At 44.7% G+C, this 17,381-nt stretch overlaps 2 protein-coding genes across 3 annotated transcripts in view; both read left to right on the top strand.

Moving 5' to 3' along the window:
- Positions 1 to 17,381, top strand: part of ADARB2 (adenosine deaminase RNA specific B2 (inactive)) — a 472,028-nt gene that overhangs the window by 439,788 nt on the left and 14,859 nt on the right. For both annotated transcript variants that reach the window (XM_066385234.1, XM_066385233.1), the window contains one exon: positions 14,611 to 14,792. In XM_066385234.1, coding sequence (XP_066241331.1) covers positions 14,611 to 14,792 — 182 coding nt within the window. The remainder of the gene's footprint in view (positions 1 to 14,610; positions 14,793 to 17,381) is intronic.
- LARP4B (La ribonucleoprotein 4B) overlaps positions 1,576 to 17,381 on the top strand; it is a 400,705-nt gene continuing 384,899 nt past the window's right edge. Inside the window, exon 1 of the mRNA XM_066385230.1 lies at positions 1,576 to 1,596. The gene's annotated coding sequence lies outside the window, so the exon portion shown is untranslated. The remainder of the gene's footprint in view (positions 1,597 to 17,381) is intronic.

Raw genomic sequence — 17,381 nt, 5'->3', positions numbered from 1 at the left:
TGTCTCTTTCATCCGTATCTATCCCTGTCTGTCTCTGTCTCTTCCCTACCTCATCTCTTCCCTGCACTCGCCACCACCTCTGCCTCCTCTCGCATCTCCTGCGCACGCTGACGGCCTCCCACCACCCCCACACCCCACCCAGGACCTGTCCCCACACAGGCTCATCCCCACCAGCTGACACTACAAGAATGCCTTGGACTTGGCCATGTCTGCTCGTGCGTCTGCGGGGGTCATTTGTGTCACAGTGAGGTGCATGTGGGCTCTTCAGTGACACGTGTTAGTGATGAGGAGGGGGAAGGAGAATGATGACACTGAGGATGAAGAAAAAAATGCCACCAATGGCAAAGTGGTCCTGCTTGTGCCAGGCCAGGGAAGCTGGCAACCTCCTCACCTTTGGTGTGGTGGTGTCTGTGCATCCACACACGCAGTGAGAACATTAGCACTGAGGCACGAGCTATTTTAGAAGGGGGCCACCGTTGCCACTTTTGAGCAGGAGCATATGTTATGCTAATGATTCAGACCATAAGCATCTGTGACTTGCATTATTTGTGCACAGGCTTTGCAAAGAGACCATCTGATACTGTCTGTTCATCTGTTCTCTGTCCTGTGCAGAAACAAAAATGGAACCTAGAGTTTAGGTAATGTTCCAAATAAAAGACTCTTCGTATACAGATGCAGACAAAATATACCAGCTCAACAAGCAGAGGTCAGAGGACCCAAAGATTTGGAAATCATGGTCCCTCCTTCCAGAGTCTATAAAATGGTGGCAGGACACGCGTGGCTATAAAACCTATAACTAGACATAAAGACACAGGCAGCCCCATGTTCATTGTAGCATTGTTCACAGTGGCCAGGACATGGAAACAACCAAAAAGCCCGTCAATAGATGACTGGATAAAGAAGATGTGGCACATATACACTATGGAATACTACTCAGCCATAAGAAATGATGACATCGGATCATTTACAGCAAAATGGATGGATCTTGATAACATTATACGAAGTGAAATAAGTAAATCAGAAAAAAACAGGAACTGCATTATTCCATACATAGGTGGGACATAAAAGTGAGACTAAGAGACATTGATAAGAGTGTGGTGGTTACGGGGGGAGGAGGGAGAGGGAGAGGGAAAGGGGGAGGGGGAGGGGCACATAGAAAACTAGATAGAAGGTGACAGAGGACAATCTGACTTTGGGTGATGGGTATGCAACATAGTTGAATGACAAGATAACCTGGACATGTTATCTTTGAATATATGTATCCTGATTTATTGATGTTGCCCTATTAAAAAAATAAAATTATTTTTAAAAAAAAAGAACAAGAAAAAAAAAACAAACCCTATAACTAGGATGCTCTGTACCCAGCATGGAGCATGCTACAGCCAATTCAGCCCACCAGAGCTGGTTATTTTAAGTCAGTTTTTTTTTTAATTTAATTTTATTTATTTATTTTAGAGAGGAGAGAGAGAGAGGAGAGGGAGACAGAGAGAGAGAAGGGGGAGGAGCTGGAAGCATCAACTCCCACATGTGCCCAGGGTTTCGAACCGGCGACCTCAGCATTTCCAGGTCGACGCTTTATCCACTGCGCCACCACAGGTCAGGCTTAAGTCAGTTTTGAAAGGCAATTGTTACACACAGCCATTGTTAAAAATTAAACAATATAACCTTATAACTAAATGTGTTATGTTAAAGCAAAAACAATAATATTCAAAATTCTCCACTTTCCTAAGTATTTTGTACATTTTACAGTTATTTTTGCCCATGGCGTTATTAATGCCGGTGCATCCGCAGGCGCAGTGCGTGCTGCTGCTCACCTCCACCCAGACCTGCGCTCCATGACTTCCCGCTAGTCACTTGAAATGGGCCATGGAGATGGTGTTCACACCACAGAAATTGGCAAAACCTACAAATTAGTGCTTTTCTTTATATATTTATTTATTTCCTTCTTTTTGAGAGCCAACTCTTACTAGCCGACCACCAAATGTCAGTCTCATGAGAGGTCTCACACCTGTTAAATTTGTGTGCACAGTCTGGAAAGAACGTGCTTGAGGCTGGCTCTGCCGTCTCTCCTCTCTGTTGCCAGGCAGCGAATTCACGGATCAGGAGCCCAGACTCGGTGTGTGTGAGGGCAGAAGATAGGAGGACAGTGGAACCAAGCTGACAAGACCCCTTTACCTCACAGACTTGAGAAAACCACCGCGACTTCCCAGGAATGGCATCCAGAGGCATGAATGTCCGTGCCCTGCCTCTGTAGGGAAACAGCAGCCACAGTGAAAATCTGCCTCAACTATCCCTCACTTTCGCAAGAACCCCCATCTGTCTGCCATCCACTCCTTGTCCCCTGGCTCCGTCACGCCTCTCACTTCCTGGGGCCTCCTCCATCATACACCTCTCTATCGTTCCTGCATCTTCTAGTTGAAACTAGGTCATCATCACATCAGCTCATCTTTCTCAACTGAAGAAGTAAATCCGAAGCCCAACACGCCCTGAGAATCGCAGCTGCAGACATGCTCTCCGACCCGGACTCCTGAGAGCACCGCCCGTGTTCGCCTGGCCTCTCCGTGAGCACCGGCCTCAGTCTGCACCACCGGGCAGTCACACTCACAGAGACCAATAGGGGAGTCACCGTGTTCCTCCTAGTGCCCTAGGATATGTCGCTCCTTCCAGTTCCTTGCCCAGGGATGGGCCCCAGGGCTGGATCACTGAGACCAGAAGCGCAGCATTCTAACTGCACTGAGCAGTTTATTCTCCCACCTGAGTCTGAGCCCTTCGTCCTCCTGAGAATGTCTCCCGCCCTCCGATCTCTCTGTCACACGTCCCATCAGTGCCTTGCACACACAGGCACAGAGAGTGCTGACAGAGAAGGTGATGAACAGCAGTCAGTAGACACGGGAACAGGTGGATGAAAGCTGCCCTGACCTGTGGCCACAATGGCATATACGCCCCCATGGTTGTGTCGGCGGCCCTCTGTAGTGGTGGAGATAAAGCCCGGAGCTGGCCGGGGTTGACCACTCACAGCTCTCCTGTTGACAACATGACACTAGCCATCGAGAACACAACTCAACTATTAATGAGTATACCGAATCGAGACTTGACCTGGTCACTGCAGGTGACTAGTGGGGAAGACAGAGGCCGTTTCTGACTTTCAATTGTACCATCTGATTGAGGCATCAAACACTGTACTGCTCTGCAGCCCTCACGTTGCACATACGCTGTACAGATTGTCAGCACTCAGCATTATAAATGCTGGGTGAATGAAACCTCCTCTTGTCAGAATGGCTACAATGTGAAATATGAATACTATAGCAGGACAGAGCCCCACCTGGAAACTGAAACTGTAACCCTCCCAGTGCCCCATGTAGATGGCTTTGAATAGATGAAAACAATGTCTTCTGTCAGCACCCTAATGTCTGCCCTTCTTCCTTGCCAGAGCTAAGAAGTTATGTGTGTTGCCATTAATATTAGGGATGTATCTATAACCAACTAAAATTATTGATTTTCTTTCCCAGGAAAGATCCAAGGATCTTACCCCACATGCTGCCTGGATCCCACAGCCAGATATATTTAGTGATTTAGAAATTTCTTTCTTAACACATGCAATTTTATTTCGGCATCCAAGAAGCAAATGTTAGGCTGACTGCCTTCATCACCTATTTCATGTGACATTGATGTATTAAAATGAAAGTAAATGAATAAAACCATGTTTTTAATTAAGGTAGAGATAGTGCATCCACTATGCAGATTCATAATTCTCTTTGCAAACCCTTATAGACTTCAGTGAAAAATGAACTGGGGCTGCTTGTATCAAAAGACCTAACAGCCAACACAGCTCTGTTCTTTCCCACCTACAGATAAAAAATAATGCATAGGTCTTACTGTTTGGATCAATAATTCCTAAGTAATAATATAAATTAGACCACAACAGGCATTCTTCTGAGTACAGAATTCCATGAATAACAATTGGTATCATTTTACAATGTCAGTATAAGACAGGTTTTCAGTAAAACATGTTATAGAAACCCTGAAATTTTTACAGTGGTTTAAATGAGCCATAAAACATTGTGAAGAAACTTCTTAGAATTCCATCAATAGGATAATTTTTCTCATTTCCTTACATATCATCTGATGTTTCCAACTATCTCTTCCTTGGTCCTATCTGCATTGATATTCGGAAACTCTCTATAACCCACAACAACAGTCATAAGTCCTCAGGAAAGTAGGTGTGACAGGAAAGGGTGACAGGCTTAACTGATGGGGCTCACCCCTGTCCTCATTCTCTATCAAGATTAGAACCCTCTTGAAAAGAAGGTCAATCCTCAGCATCAGTTCACAGTACTTTTTCACAAGATCTTTACTTAACATTTCTCTGGGAATCTTTTAAAGTTATTTTTTATTGATTGATTTGAGAGAGTGAAAGGCAATGGCAGAGGGGTGGTAGGAAGTGGGAAGCATTAACTCATAGTAGTTGCTTCCTGTGTGTGCCTTGACCAGGCAAGCCCAGGGTTTTGAACCAGCGACCTCAGCTTTCCAGGTCGATGCTTTATCCACTGTGCCACCACAGGTCAGGCTCTGGGAATCTTTAATAAACTAATTTCTCTCCATCATAAGTGAGAGGGTCACCCCATGTGAGCAAATGGGACATTCTTGCACACCTCCCTTTGTCCATAAGCAATTCTTCTCCCACTCAGGAAAATCCTGAGCTGTCAGTGGACATATTTTCTCCCTGATCCCCTTTGAAATGCTGTCTTGCTGCCACCCCACTCAGGGATCAAGATTCAGCAACACGTGAACACTCCACTCACAAAGGCAGGACCCCATCTGTGCAGCCTCTCAAGGTCCCACCTGCCTCTGCACCAAGAACCTCACTGATTACTCATCACTGGCCCCAAAGGAATGTTTCCACCTGATAAGAATCTCGTCTTCTATAGCTATCCACCTGAGTTACATCTCATCCCCCTAATGGATGACACCCTGAGAGAGCCAGCCTGAGTCTTATGCACCCCTGGGCCCTCCTCAAGGTCCTGGAATACACAGCGAAGCCTGGGCAGGTGCCTACAAACATGAAAAGCAAATAACCATCCTGAAACCTAAAGGACATTTCAGGTATGGTTGGCACAGTTTCAGGAGACCAGCCTGGAAGCAACGGATGAAGTCCAGCCCTATAACCTGAAGAGTGTCTGGAGGCTTCCCACCACTGAATGTGAAGGTCAGAGCACCTTCTCTGGAAGGTACAGCTGCACCTGTCCATCACCTATGCCAATCAGAATGGGCCAATAGAAGATAGGGATGAAACATCCTGTTCTGCAGAGGAGGAAATGTGAAAGCCTGGCCCAGTGCTCTAGTCAGGAGATAAATGGTCTGCAACTGGTGGGAGGACTGTGAGGCTCCCTTTTGTGGAGATACCTGTATCTTTAGGGCTGCGAGTGCTCACAGAATAAGAGGGTAGAGCTTTTGTGTTCTGGGACGGTAGAGGAGTGGTACCTGGCTACATCAGAGAGTGAGAAGAAATCACACAGGCTGAGCAATCGCTAGGTACCCAACCAAGTACACCCTGAGCACGGACAGAGGCTGCACCTGCAGATGCCAATTTTCTGCAATGTTTTCAGTTTCTCTAAGGCCAGTACTCAAAGTGACTCTCCAGGGTGAAGAGGGCCACTGCTGTTACGTTAAATGTCATTGTTATTCGACTCATTTCAAAGACATAGGAACTAAAGCTCAGGGAAATGTGTGATGTGCCAAATGCTCTCACTAGTTGGCACAGCTAATGACATTGCTTTCTTGAAGGCCTCAGTCAGAAAGCAGACAGGTCTCCAGGCTGCCTGAGTGATGTCATACTCAGCTCCTTTGGAAGCAGTGCCTGGGACATCACTATGAAGGAGGAGATTGGAGGTGCCACTCAGGCCTGAACACCTAACACGGCAAATTAGACATGAACATAACACCCGGAGTCACAGCCAGAACTCTTTGTCCCCACACCCCAGAATCTTGAACTGGAATATGCCAACGAGGCTTTTCTTTCTTTAAAAATTATTTCAATATTGAACACAGCAGAAAACAAAATATTATTTATTTTCCTTTAAACAGTCATTGGAATTAACAGGAAAATCCTAAGCCATGAGAATCTTTTGATAGTGAAATAACATCTCCTTTCTAGAATTTTAGTCAAAAATAAATTTTAGTTAAACCCCTATAACTAAATACCACCTTGAAGGTAAAAGCCAGCTCAAATGCTCCAAGTGGGGAGAATGATCCTTTTGGGAGAACTGGCTTTGCACCAACCACAAAACAAGACCACAAAGTCCCCATGGCCATAAGCAACCTTATATGCCCCTAAAGCTGATCCAGACGAAAGGGAAGCCACGAAAATAGTACAGTATTAGGAGAACAACTCATTACTGCTGGAAAACCAGCTCGAAGCAGGTGGCATCACAGATGTGAAGGTCTCCCTATTAGAAAATAAACACAATAAAAAAATTAGAAAAAGAAAAAGTAGAAAGTAACAAACTAGCCAACATCCCAATAGTCAAAAAACAGCAGTGAGCTTTTGCAATATTTGCATTAATCTTTTTTTCTAAACACTTACTTTTTCCTATTGTCAGGATTTTGCTGCTTATAGCAGTTTGCTCACAAACTGTTAACACTACAAGCCTGGCTCCTTTTAAAATAATGAGCACTTAATACATATAACATTGTGTCTCATATTGTGTCTATAACATTGTCTCATGTTGTGTTTAAATATTATGTATAATAACATTGTGTCTAATGTGTCTATAAAACTGTGTAATACATTATGTCTTATATTCTATCTATAACATTGTATATAACATTGTCTCCTATTGTATCTATAACACTGTGTGCAATGTTGTCTCATATTGTGTCTATAACATTGTGTGTAACATTGTGTCTCATACTCTGCCTATAATATTATGCATAACATTGTGTCTAATGTGTCTATAACACTGAACATTATGTAATATATTGAGTTTCACATTGTCTATAACATTGTATGTTACATTGTATCTCATATGCCATCATCAAATTTTCCTGTGGCTAGATATCAAAGATGTTCCCAAGTGATTACTCCTATAAGCAATTTTTCCATGATTTTGTTTTACAAAAGCTTTTTCTCAAATTTCCACATATATACTTGGGACATACTCCCCACAGTGGAGTATAGAGCCTATGGTAGAGGGGAAACAGTAGGTTCTTATAAACAGGAGATGGGGCAGACCACTTGATGGACTACAGTGCTGGATGAATGGTGACCCCCAAAAGCTATGTCTGTGTCCTCACGCCCAGAACCTGTGAACCTTAATTCCTAAATTAAGAATGGTGGGAGCAGGTGCTTGTGCTAGGTTATTCAGGTGGGCTCTCAACACAACTACATGTACCTTATAAGAGAGGCAGAGGACATTTGGGGACAGATACACAGGGAGAAAGCCATGTGGAGATGGAGGCAGAGACTAGAGCAATGTGTCTACAAGCTGAGGAACTCAACAGCCACAGTCACTGGAAGATTAGAAAGAAGCCTGGTACTGATTCTCCCCAGAGTTTCCAGAGGAAGCAAAGCCCGCTGACACCTTGATTTCAGACTCATGGCTTCCAGAACTAGGAGAAAATAAATGCCCATTGTTTCAGGTAGCCCTGTTTGCAGTGGCTACCCGAAACAAGAAAAAGTCATAGTAAAATCTATTCATAAAATGCCACCACTAACATCACCTGGTGAAGATGGAATGAAACTATGGGAAATGGGTTCTGTCACTACATCAATGAAAATCAACTTTCAAAACTACAAGCTGGGTTGGGTGGCACATCCAACAGTAGTAACAGTAGTCCCACTGTCCTTCAGTTCAAAGGGGTACAACTGAACAAGTCCTGTGCGTCCATGTGACAAGGACACAGATGACAGCAAACATCACTGTCATGGCCACGTTCCACAGACACTGTTTTTCTGGCTGTGAGAGGCCAACTTGCACACTCACTAACACCAGTCTTCTAACGGACGGGAGAAACCAGGGAGGTGTTTCTGGCTTTTGTCTCTAGGAATCAAGAATTGAGTGGCATATAAAAATCTAAACCTTCTGGAACTAATGTTCCTTTAGACATGGTTTCTAATTTTAAGTACCTGAGCTTGATTATTGATCGCAATGGGTCTTTAAATGAGCAGATTAAAACTTTCTCCATAAAAAGGAACTGTAAAAATTACAGCTGTTCTCTGGGGACTACAGCACTGTCTGGCTTCTGAACTCGAATTTCAGGCTGTGAAGAGTGAGTTTCTCCTGGTGCCACCGGCTGCTACTCACCGTCCTTCTCAAGGTGAGTCTCCTCCTCTCTGCCACCAGCCCACCAGGGACACCCTGACGCTTGCTTTACTGGCAGTCACCTTATCTTTAGTGTTACCAGCTCTCCTAAAATCAGATGAGATTGTTGCTCATTTTTGCAATGACAAAATGCAGGTGCTTAAAAAACAACTGTTCTTCCCAATACCCAATTCCAAATTTTCACAGCTTGTTTAATCAGCCTTTTACTCTTCCTCTATCAAAGACTGTGTAATAATCTTAAATTTTTTAAGTTAAATCTTATAATATCTCTAGTGATAAAAAGCAGTGAGTGATAAACTCAATAATATTGATCCAATATAAAAGTAGTAGCAACAATTCAGAATGATCTGTGTCTGTTACCTGTTACCTGGCCACACCACTGTGAAAGGGAGCCAGGTCTGAAGCAACAGCCCACAGCCTACCACTCACCACTCAGTGGGATTCAATCAAGGCTCTGTTTCTGCAAAATGGAAGTAGAAATCTAGGTAGTCTGGTGAAAGACAACATGAATGTTAATGGGAAATAACAGTGACCTAAATGACAGTGGAAGAGAATGCACAGACACTTCGCAAATGCCATGTCAGCTGGACATGGTGGGGACCACAATGCTGAGGTCCCAGGGAAGGAGAAATAGCCATGAACGGGAGCCTGTGTGGCACACACACAGGTCAGAGCTTCTGGTCATGAGTTCCATCTTCATAAAAAGAATAAAAAGACATCTCCTAGGATAAGTATAGTTTGTCCCCCAGGAATCAAGAGGCCAATGCAGCAACTCTGAGGAAGAGGGCCCAGGGCCCTGAAGCAGCTAGAGAACGTGGTGCAGGTCCCGGGAGGGCCCTTCCTCACACCACACACTCAGCAACAGGAAAGGTTGCCTGTTACCCACATGGTCGCCACCATTACCACCCCACCCCCCCCAGAGAGCTGCACCCCATGCGAGAGACTAGGATGAGGTGGAACTGACAGGCCCTGAGAATACGAGACACAATTAAGAACAATCTAGATCCTCCAAGAATATACACATTTACCAGTGTGTGGGGTGTAAACTTAACCAGAGTAGTCTGTCAAAAGAGGGGACATTTTGCCCTGGTCAGTTGGCTCAGTTAGTTAAAGCACTGTCCCGAAGCACAGAGGTTGCCAGTTCAATCCCAGGTCAGGGCACATACAGGAGCAGATCAATGTTCCTTTCTCTCTCTCTCTCTCTCTCTCTCTCTCTCTCTTTCTCTCTCTTTTCTCTAAAATCAATACAATAAACATTTTTTTAAAAAGAGAGAAAGGGAACATTTTTCAGGTAGGATTTAGAGAAGAGAAATGAAACAGTGTGTAAAATAGAAGTAATCTCTTTTAGGCAAAAATAACTTAAAGTGGCATAGCATCGTCCTAACCCCAACCGTCCACCTTCAGAATAACCCATGTTTCCTGGTCCCCATCCCCCCACTTCTTCTGTCGATACCAACATTCACCCCAAAGACTATTGTTCAGGTGGCTTTTACTGCCATGACATATATGAAATTCTTGAGGAGTTCCTGGTAGCCATAGATCAGCTCAGAAAACGTAACAGGCTCTACACCAGTTATTTACCATGTGGAAGAAACCACCTCAAAGCTCAGTGGCCTAAAAAAGCTCATTAGTTTTGCTGCAAACCTTCACAGTGCGCAGAGTGTCTTAGCACCCCATGGCTGCTCCCTAGGGCTAGAGGACTCACTTTGAAGGTGGCTGGCATGGGGGTTGACCGGGAGCCTGGGTTCCCTTCGTGCAGTACTGGGGATCCTGCATAGCACGCTGGCTAGAATCCAAGAGGAGGTGATAGTAGAGGTGACAGCATGAGTGAGGGCCAAGTAATGCACACATGGTTTCTGTGGCAACGGCAATACTCTAACTTGTCCGACTCATGGGAGTGGAGAGAGAAGCGCCAGCAGGATGGCAGAAGAGAAGAGCAGTCCAGCCGAGAGAGAAGGTGCAGCTAGGAGGTCAGGCAGGGGAAGTAGGGGCACCTGGCAACATGGTGACCCATGACCCTAGTGCCAGGCATGAGTCAGGCTGCAGACAGATGTATCTATATTCTTTCTGTGAATTAACCAATCCCTACTAAGAGGCAATTCGATTATTTCCAGTTTTTTGTTTTGTTTTGTTTTGTTTGCTTTGCAGACAAGCAATCCTCTCATGATTCTGCTTGCATTTATATAAATATATATCCTGGCCTTTTATTGAGCATGTATGCATGGCACGAATTTCTAGCAGTGATATAGAGTAAAAGGGTTACCGGTCTTCTCTTTTTCTTAGAAAGGCCCAAGGAAAGATATCAGAAGACTGGAAACAGAATGGGCCAATTGTGCAGAAACGCCTTTGACTTAACATTATCAGCTGTCTTGGTCAAAGAAGTGAGGAGAAACTGTGAGACTGGGAGTAGGAGAGGATGTGAGGGGGAGAGTGTTGTCCCTCTTCACAATGAGGTACATCATTTGATAAGGACTATTGATAAATGGAGAAGTTCTACTCCTGTTATGACCACATGACCAGTCCAGAGATCTTCAGAGTCACCTGCCAGTCCCCCCTGAGGTGGAGGACCTGCCATAGACCTATAGGAGCAGGAAGCGGTCAAGAGCAGCACCGCTGACTTCTACTGGGACCTGGCTTCACCTCATTTTTTGACTCCAAAATCTTCTGTGTGCTTTCCTGCAACTCTCAGCCCTGGCTCCCATTAGAACCACTGGGGGCACTGATAACATTGGCCCATGGTGCACCCTGAACCAACACTATCAGAGTCTCGGGGGAGCAGACGAGCCCAGTGTGTATCAAATTTGGAAACCACTGCTTTGGGGCAATGCCTGAGTCTTGTTGAACATGTGGTCCTTATCATGTTTATTAGAGTTTATTTCTGAGGCTTCCATTCTGTTCCACTGATCTATGTGTCTGTTCTTGTCCAGGTTAAATATATATATATTGCATGTGTGTGTGTGTGAGAGAGGGGGGGGCAGGAGGACAAACAGGGACAGACAGACAGGAAAGGAGATAGATGAGAAGCACCAACTTGTTGTTAAAACAATTTTGTTGGTCATTGATTGCTTCTCATATGTGCCTTGAGCGGGGGGGGGGGGGGGGGGGGGGGCGTCCAGCTGAGCCAGTGAACCCTTGCTCAAGCCGGCAACTCTGCACTCAAGCTAATGAGCCCACACTCAAGCTGGCAAGCTCAGGGTTTCAAACCTGGGTCCTCAAAGTCCCAGGTCTATCCTCTATCCATTGTGCCACTGCCTGGTCAGGCTAAATATATATTTCTGCTGGTATTTGAATGATGCACCAGACTTCACTATAACTTTGGAGAGTTACACTTCCTTTCTGGACCATGTCAAGTGGCAAAAACAATAGGCAGAGAAGCAGCAACCACTCAAAACATGCACCAGTAACTAATGTTCCCTAGATCCCAGGCGCAAATGGGTAGTGATCTTCTAAAGAAGGACCCTCCCTGAGAATGCTTCCCCTGACCCTGGATCCCAGGTGCAAACAGGTAGTGATCTTCTAAAGAAGGACCCTCCCTGAGAGTGCTTCCACTGTTCCCTAGATCCCAGGCGCAAATGGGTAGTGATCTTCTAAAGAAGGCCCTCCCTGAGAGTGCTTCCCCTGACCCTGGAGCCCAGGTTTGAACTGAGCAAGGGATTTCTTCTCTTGGCTTAAGAAAGGCAGCCTTTTCTCCAAGATCTCTCCCCCATGTATCTTCAGTATTTCAGTGATTAACAAACAGACAAAAATATATTTATTTAGGAATTATCTATATTGAAAATGAGACATGGGATATGTTTTCTATGTCAACATTGCAGTAATATTGGCTGTTTGAACAAAATGAGAGGAATTTTTCCATTCAATCCTGAATGCTAAAAATTCTCCAGTTTATATTCAAAAAGATATTTGGTTTTATTGATCATGTTAGCTGAGTAACTTTAAACTCCTATAGCCAGGCAAGGAGAAAGTTGATTTCTCTTTATTGTAAAGGTTATTAGCAGGAAACAGATATAAAAGTTATTTGTCTTTCGACAATCCTATAGAATCAGAACCACCCAAATATGTTCCAGAAGTTTTGTTCAAAGCCCATACAAGAGAGTCTAAAGTACAGTGATATCTCTTGTAGGAATACTCATTTTTATTGTTCAAGACATAGCTTATTTCAAGAAAGTGCTCCCTTATCAATGGGGAAAATATCCATTTCCCTGCTTTTAATTGATTAGAAGTGTTAAAACTTCACTATCTGAGAAGCAATAAGACATCCACTCAGGTCTGCACCCCAGAGTCTTTTGCTATAAATCGTCATAACTACAAACCTCCCACATACAGGGCCTTCGCTGCAAGGGAGTCTGCTTTCATCAGCACATTCACATACAGGAAAGCCTGTATTCAGTCAAAAATAAAGTGTACCCTTAAAAAAGAAATAGCAAGAACTTTTATAGTGAAACAGACTTACTATGCAACTTGTTCTTTTTGTTGTTGGCATACCTTCCCACACTCTTCACATCTAAAAAGGAGGTATGCAAAATGCCAAAAAGGTGACCTTGTCAAATTTTTCCTCACTTTTTGGTCTGTCCTTAGTACTGCTCAGAAATACTGGTTTCTGATTTAAGGGAAGGAGCCAAATTCCAAATTACCACTCAGACACACGGGTGTCGTACTTTCCAGAAAAGCTCGGACACCACAAACTCCTTGTGGGGACTGTTGAGTTCCCCTCCGAGCGCCCAGGCTGCTGCGTCAGACTGTGCTGTCCTGGTGCAGGTCAAGGTCCACGCACAAACGCCGCTGTCAGTGAAGGATCCCCGAAGTCTATGATAAGTGCTTATGTTGCTTTCAGAAATGTCTGCTCCTCCAAAACTTTCTGACATTTGCCCCTTGGCAAAATTACAAATGTGCAGAGGACAAGCCCTTTTCGCGCTTTTCTGTGAAAAACTACCGGACTTAAGAAACGGCCACCATTATTTTGTTTAAGTGAAGCTATGCAAATCTGATAAAGTAAATGTTTCATAAAACCAACGACTGTTTAAATTGTAGGACTGAAGTGTTTGTATATAAATATTACCTTTTATATTCCATTTGAGTTTTATGTAGATGAACACATTACTTTAACGACCTGCGTTCGCGGGGAGAGGGGGTGCGCCGTCCTCACCGGCCAGATGGCTGCCTTTTCTTGCATGAGATTGAAAGATGCTCCTCATTCACCGCGATGCTTCCCAGGCAGATTAATGTCGCCCGCTAAATTGCTTGTGTTTTTGGAATAAAATTTAAAGAGAACTTTTTAAAGCAATTGGTGTCGCAGGTTCTCAGAGCAGATTGCTCTCCAGGTAGGGCCTGCTGGTTTGAACACTCGGTAATTAATGGAAAGGGTTCTGTGTTAATTGACTGCTTCGGGAAAGAGAAAATGTAATGACTCCTTATTAATCATGAAAAGAAACGTGCGGCACGGAAGCACCACAATAACCGCTCTATCGGGGAGAAATGTTAATTAATGAAGAGAACAATGATGTAAGAAATTAGCTGCATAATGCTCGTTGCTGAAGGTGGTTGGATTTTAAACATGTTATTTAGAGTGGAAACCACAGAATGGTGCCTTAAGTATCCGATACATGTAACCTTGTAATTCTGAAATTTAGGGGGGAAATCTCTTAAAATGTCCCTGTCATCTTTGCTTAAAGAAGCAAAGACACCCAGCCAGAGCTTACTTATTTCAGAGGAAAATGGCTCACCCTTTATCCCTGATCTGGCATCTAAAACCACTCCAGAGCAAAAGAAGGTCGCTTAATAACATCATTTAATTCCAATGCTATGGGTCACGCTGACTGCTGAGGACACAGGGAGGGAAGAGAGCATTTTCTCTAAACTGAAATAAACAAAATGCATTTCTGATATTTCCCAGCTAATATAAAGAAAAATGCAGATTAATTTCGGGCACTGAGTGTCTTTTATCTCTTTAATCTAATTTTAAGTCCCTGAGAGAATATGTAGCTTCCAGTGCAGCTAATAATCCATTTCCAGAAAAGAAGGCCATGTTTATTAAAATGCAGAGCCACTGGCAGACCTTGTCCCCAGCAGTTAGGAAGCTCAGATCATTATCATGAGGCTAAAGCTGATGGCTCTCGTCAGTCTGCATGGTGGGGACAGGGACTCCTCAGGAGCAGAGCGGACAGAAGAAAGGCACAGGTAGCTAGCACAGCAGGCCCACCTGGAGCTTACCTTGGGGGGCACCTGCAAGGCTGCCCCCTCCTGTCCTCACGAAGGTGAGCAAACACACTGACCCCTCCGTCTCCCCCAGGTGGAACGTGCTGGGACTGCAGGGCGCCCTCCTCTGCCACTTCATCGAGCCCGTGTACCTGCACAGCATCATCGTGGGCAGCCTGCACCACACTGGCCACCTCTGCCGGGTAATGAGCCACAGGACCGAGGACATCGGCCAGCTGCCCTCCTCCTACCGGCACAACCGGCCCCTCCTCAGCGGTAAGAGAACTCAGCCTCAAAGACACACACTCCTCCCAGCAGGCCCCAAAGGGGCCAAACTGGGCAGATGTGGTCTTATTTGAGAGAGACAGAGAGAGAGAAACATCAATTTGTTGTTCCACTCATTTATGTATTCATTGGTTGATTCTTATGTGTGCCTTGACTGGGGATCAAACCCACAACCTTGGTGTATCAGGACAATGCTCTAATCAACTAAGCTACCTGGCCAGGGCCAAGTCAGGCAGATTTCATCCATTTTGGCAGATGGATATTTGAGACATAGTGAGCAAAATTACAGCAGTCCAAAACTTAAAAAAAGAAGGTAGGTCAGAGCGCATCTGTGAATGTAGGAAGGGCCGCGTTTCAGAGAATGTACAGTAGGAGGCACACAGCCCCTCAGTCCCTCCTGGTGTCGCTTCAGCTGCGGTGTCCACAGTGCCAGTGGAAATAAAAACTAATAATTGTGTGTGCGTCCAACAGGACAGCAACTCACCGGTCAGCAGTAGCCTTTCCCACGGAGGGCCAGATGGGTGTGAGGCTGGAGGAAGGGGGTTGGCACAGGGCCCAGCTGCCCTGCGCAGGGTGCTGGACTCAGGGGTCCCTGTGTTCTCACACCCGCCAGGTTGGCACGCAATCAGGAAACGCATTTCGGAGCAAGTCAGCGAGCTCTGGACCAGAAGCATAATCCCCCATGCCCATGTCATGTGGTGGAATCCCAGTGTCCCCTCCATAAAATAGGAATGGCCCTCCCAGGCTGCCCAGCACAGTCAGCTGTAAAAGTCAGGAGTCGCACTGCCTTTAAAGTAGTCGAGTCCTACCAACACGACGAAGGAGCGATTTCAGAAGGTGACGCCTCCACTGCGACTGCGGGCTTTGCACACGCAGCGCCACAGAAGGCTCCCGGCACCGCCCTGAGCGGGTGGAGCCTCATCCAGGGCCTGCAGGAAAACATCGCAGCGGAGGCAGCAGGAGCCGCGCTCTGCAGAGCTGGGCGGCTGTGCCGAGGAAACAGGGACACGGCGCAGAGAGCGAGCCTGGCGGCGCTGCCCGGCTGCCCGGGCCACGGAAATGGGCGGGCTCACGTCTCAGACCAGATTTTCTGAAACAGAATATCGGAAGATAAAAGAGCCATTTTTAGTGTGTGGCTAAGAGTTAGGCCTAAGATTTATTCCCAAGATTACAAAATCGTTCTAAATTATAAAATCAGGGTAATAATAGTGCCCCGTGGGGCTGGTAGTAAGAACTAAGAAAATAACTCATGAAAAGCACTTAACTACACTCAGCAAGTATTAAGGAAATGACACCTCTTCACTCAGTCCAACAATATGGAGGGTGGGGCAAAAGTACAGTTGTTCGTATGGAAAATAGTACAGTAATAAATAACAATACAAGAATAAACTCTATTTCACGTACTCACAACTGTAAGCCTACTTATGCCCCACTCTTTACTTGAACAGTTCTGCACAGACCAGCCTAACCCTACGGGCTAAACCGGAGGAACTCAAGTCCACACCACAGCTGCTGTGTGCCCCAGATCCTTAGGCAAGATTGGCGTGTTTGAGTAGAGCCGTCCTGAAGGTTTGGCCTTTGGTCCTTCTCAGAGTATTCAAAAAGACAGGAAAATGGGGAGAATGGTAATAAAACATCTGTGCTTAAGAATACTCATCGTTTTAGCAAAACAAGTGAAATGGAAACTGATTTTGGCTCTTGATCTACTGGGCTGAGGGGGCGGTCTGCCTGAGCTTGCACCCTCAAGGCTCAGTTTCTATTTTCCTTCAGCAAGAAAAAAAATCTCAACAAGTTGAGGAAATCTGGATAGGACCGAGAATGTCTGATTCGTGTTAATGGAGTATTTAAAAAATATGATTTTTAATATTGAACATTCTTAGTCTACATTGAAGATTAAACTTCTGATTAGTTCTACAGCCCTTGACAAGGTCATAGCAATGAAAATGAAATTTGAGAGATGGACCAAAGGAATTGAATGTTACAACTATGAGTTAAGACTTGTGGCTTATGTTCATGTGACAAAAATAACAGATCAGTGTGATAAATAGGGCAGAATCTCAGTTGTCTTCTCCACAGCACATATTTTCCTGAACTAATAAAAATAGCCAGTGTCTCAGAAGACTTTTCAGATTTCATGTTTCATAAGCAACTGAATTTATCAGAGAGAAGTTTACCACTTACTGAAACGTCTGCCAGAGTAGTCTGTAAATTCTGCCCAATCCCATCTCCCTGTCGCACTCCTGACCCTCCCTTTAGGGAACAGCATCAGGTGCCGTGGAGACCTGCTGCCATTCATATCCACATTTTTGTGTGAATCTGAATTTCCCAGATATTGTCATGTTAAGGTATAGAATCTGATATGGGTTCTCAAGCCTCTCTAATTCAGGAGAAATTTCTAATATTGATGATCATTGATAGTATCTTGCAAAATAGCCCAGTGAGTAGAAGCAAACATTTTCTTTTATGCACGTAGTAATTTTAATATTATTGTGTTAAAACAAACACAGAAATATTATGCAATAACCTAAAATTTTTTCACAAATGTTTAAGTTTCAAAAAATATCTTACCGGCTCCTTTTT

Source organism: Saccopteryx leptura, chromosome 5 (assembly GCF_036850995.1).
Source record: "Saccopteryx leptura isolate mSacLep1 chromosome 5, mSacLep1_pri_phased_curated, whole genome shotgun sequence".
Classification (NCBI taxonomy): Eukaryota; Metazoa; Chordata; class Mammalia; order Chiroptera; family Emballonuridae; genus Saccopteryx; species Saccopteryx leptura.
This window is presented reverse-complemented; position numbering and strand designations above follow the sequence as displayed.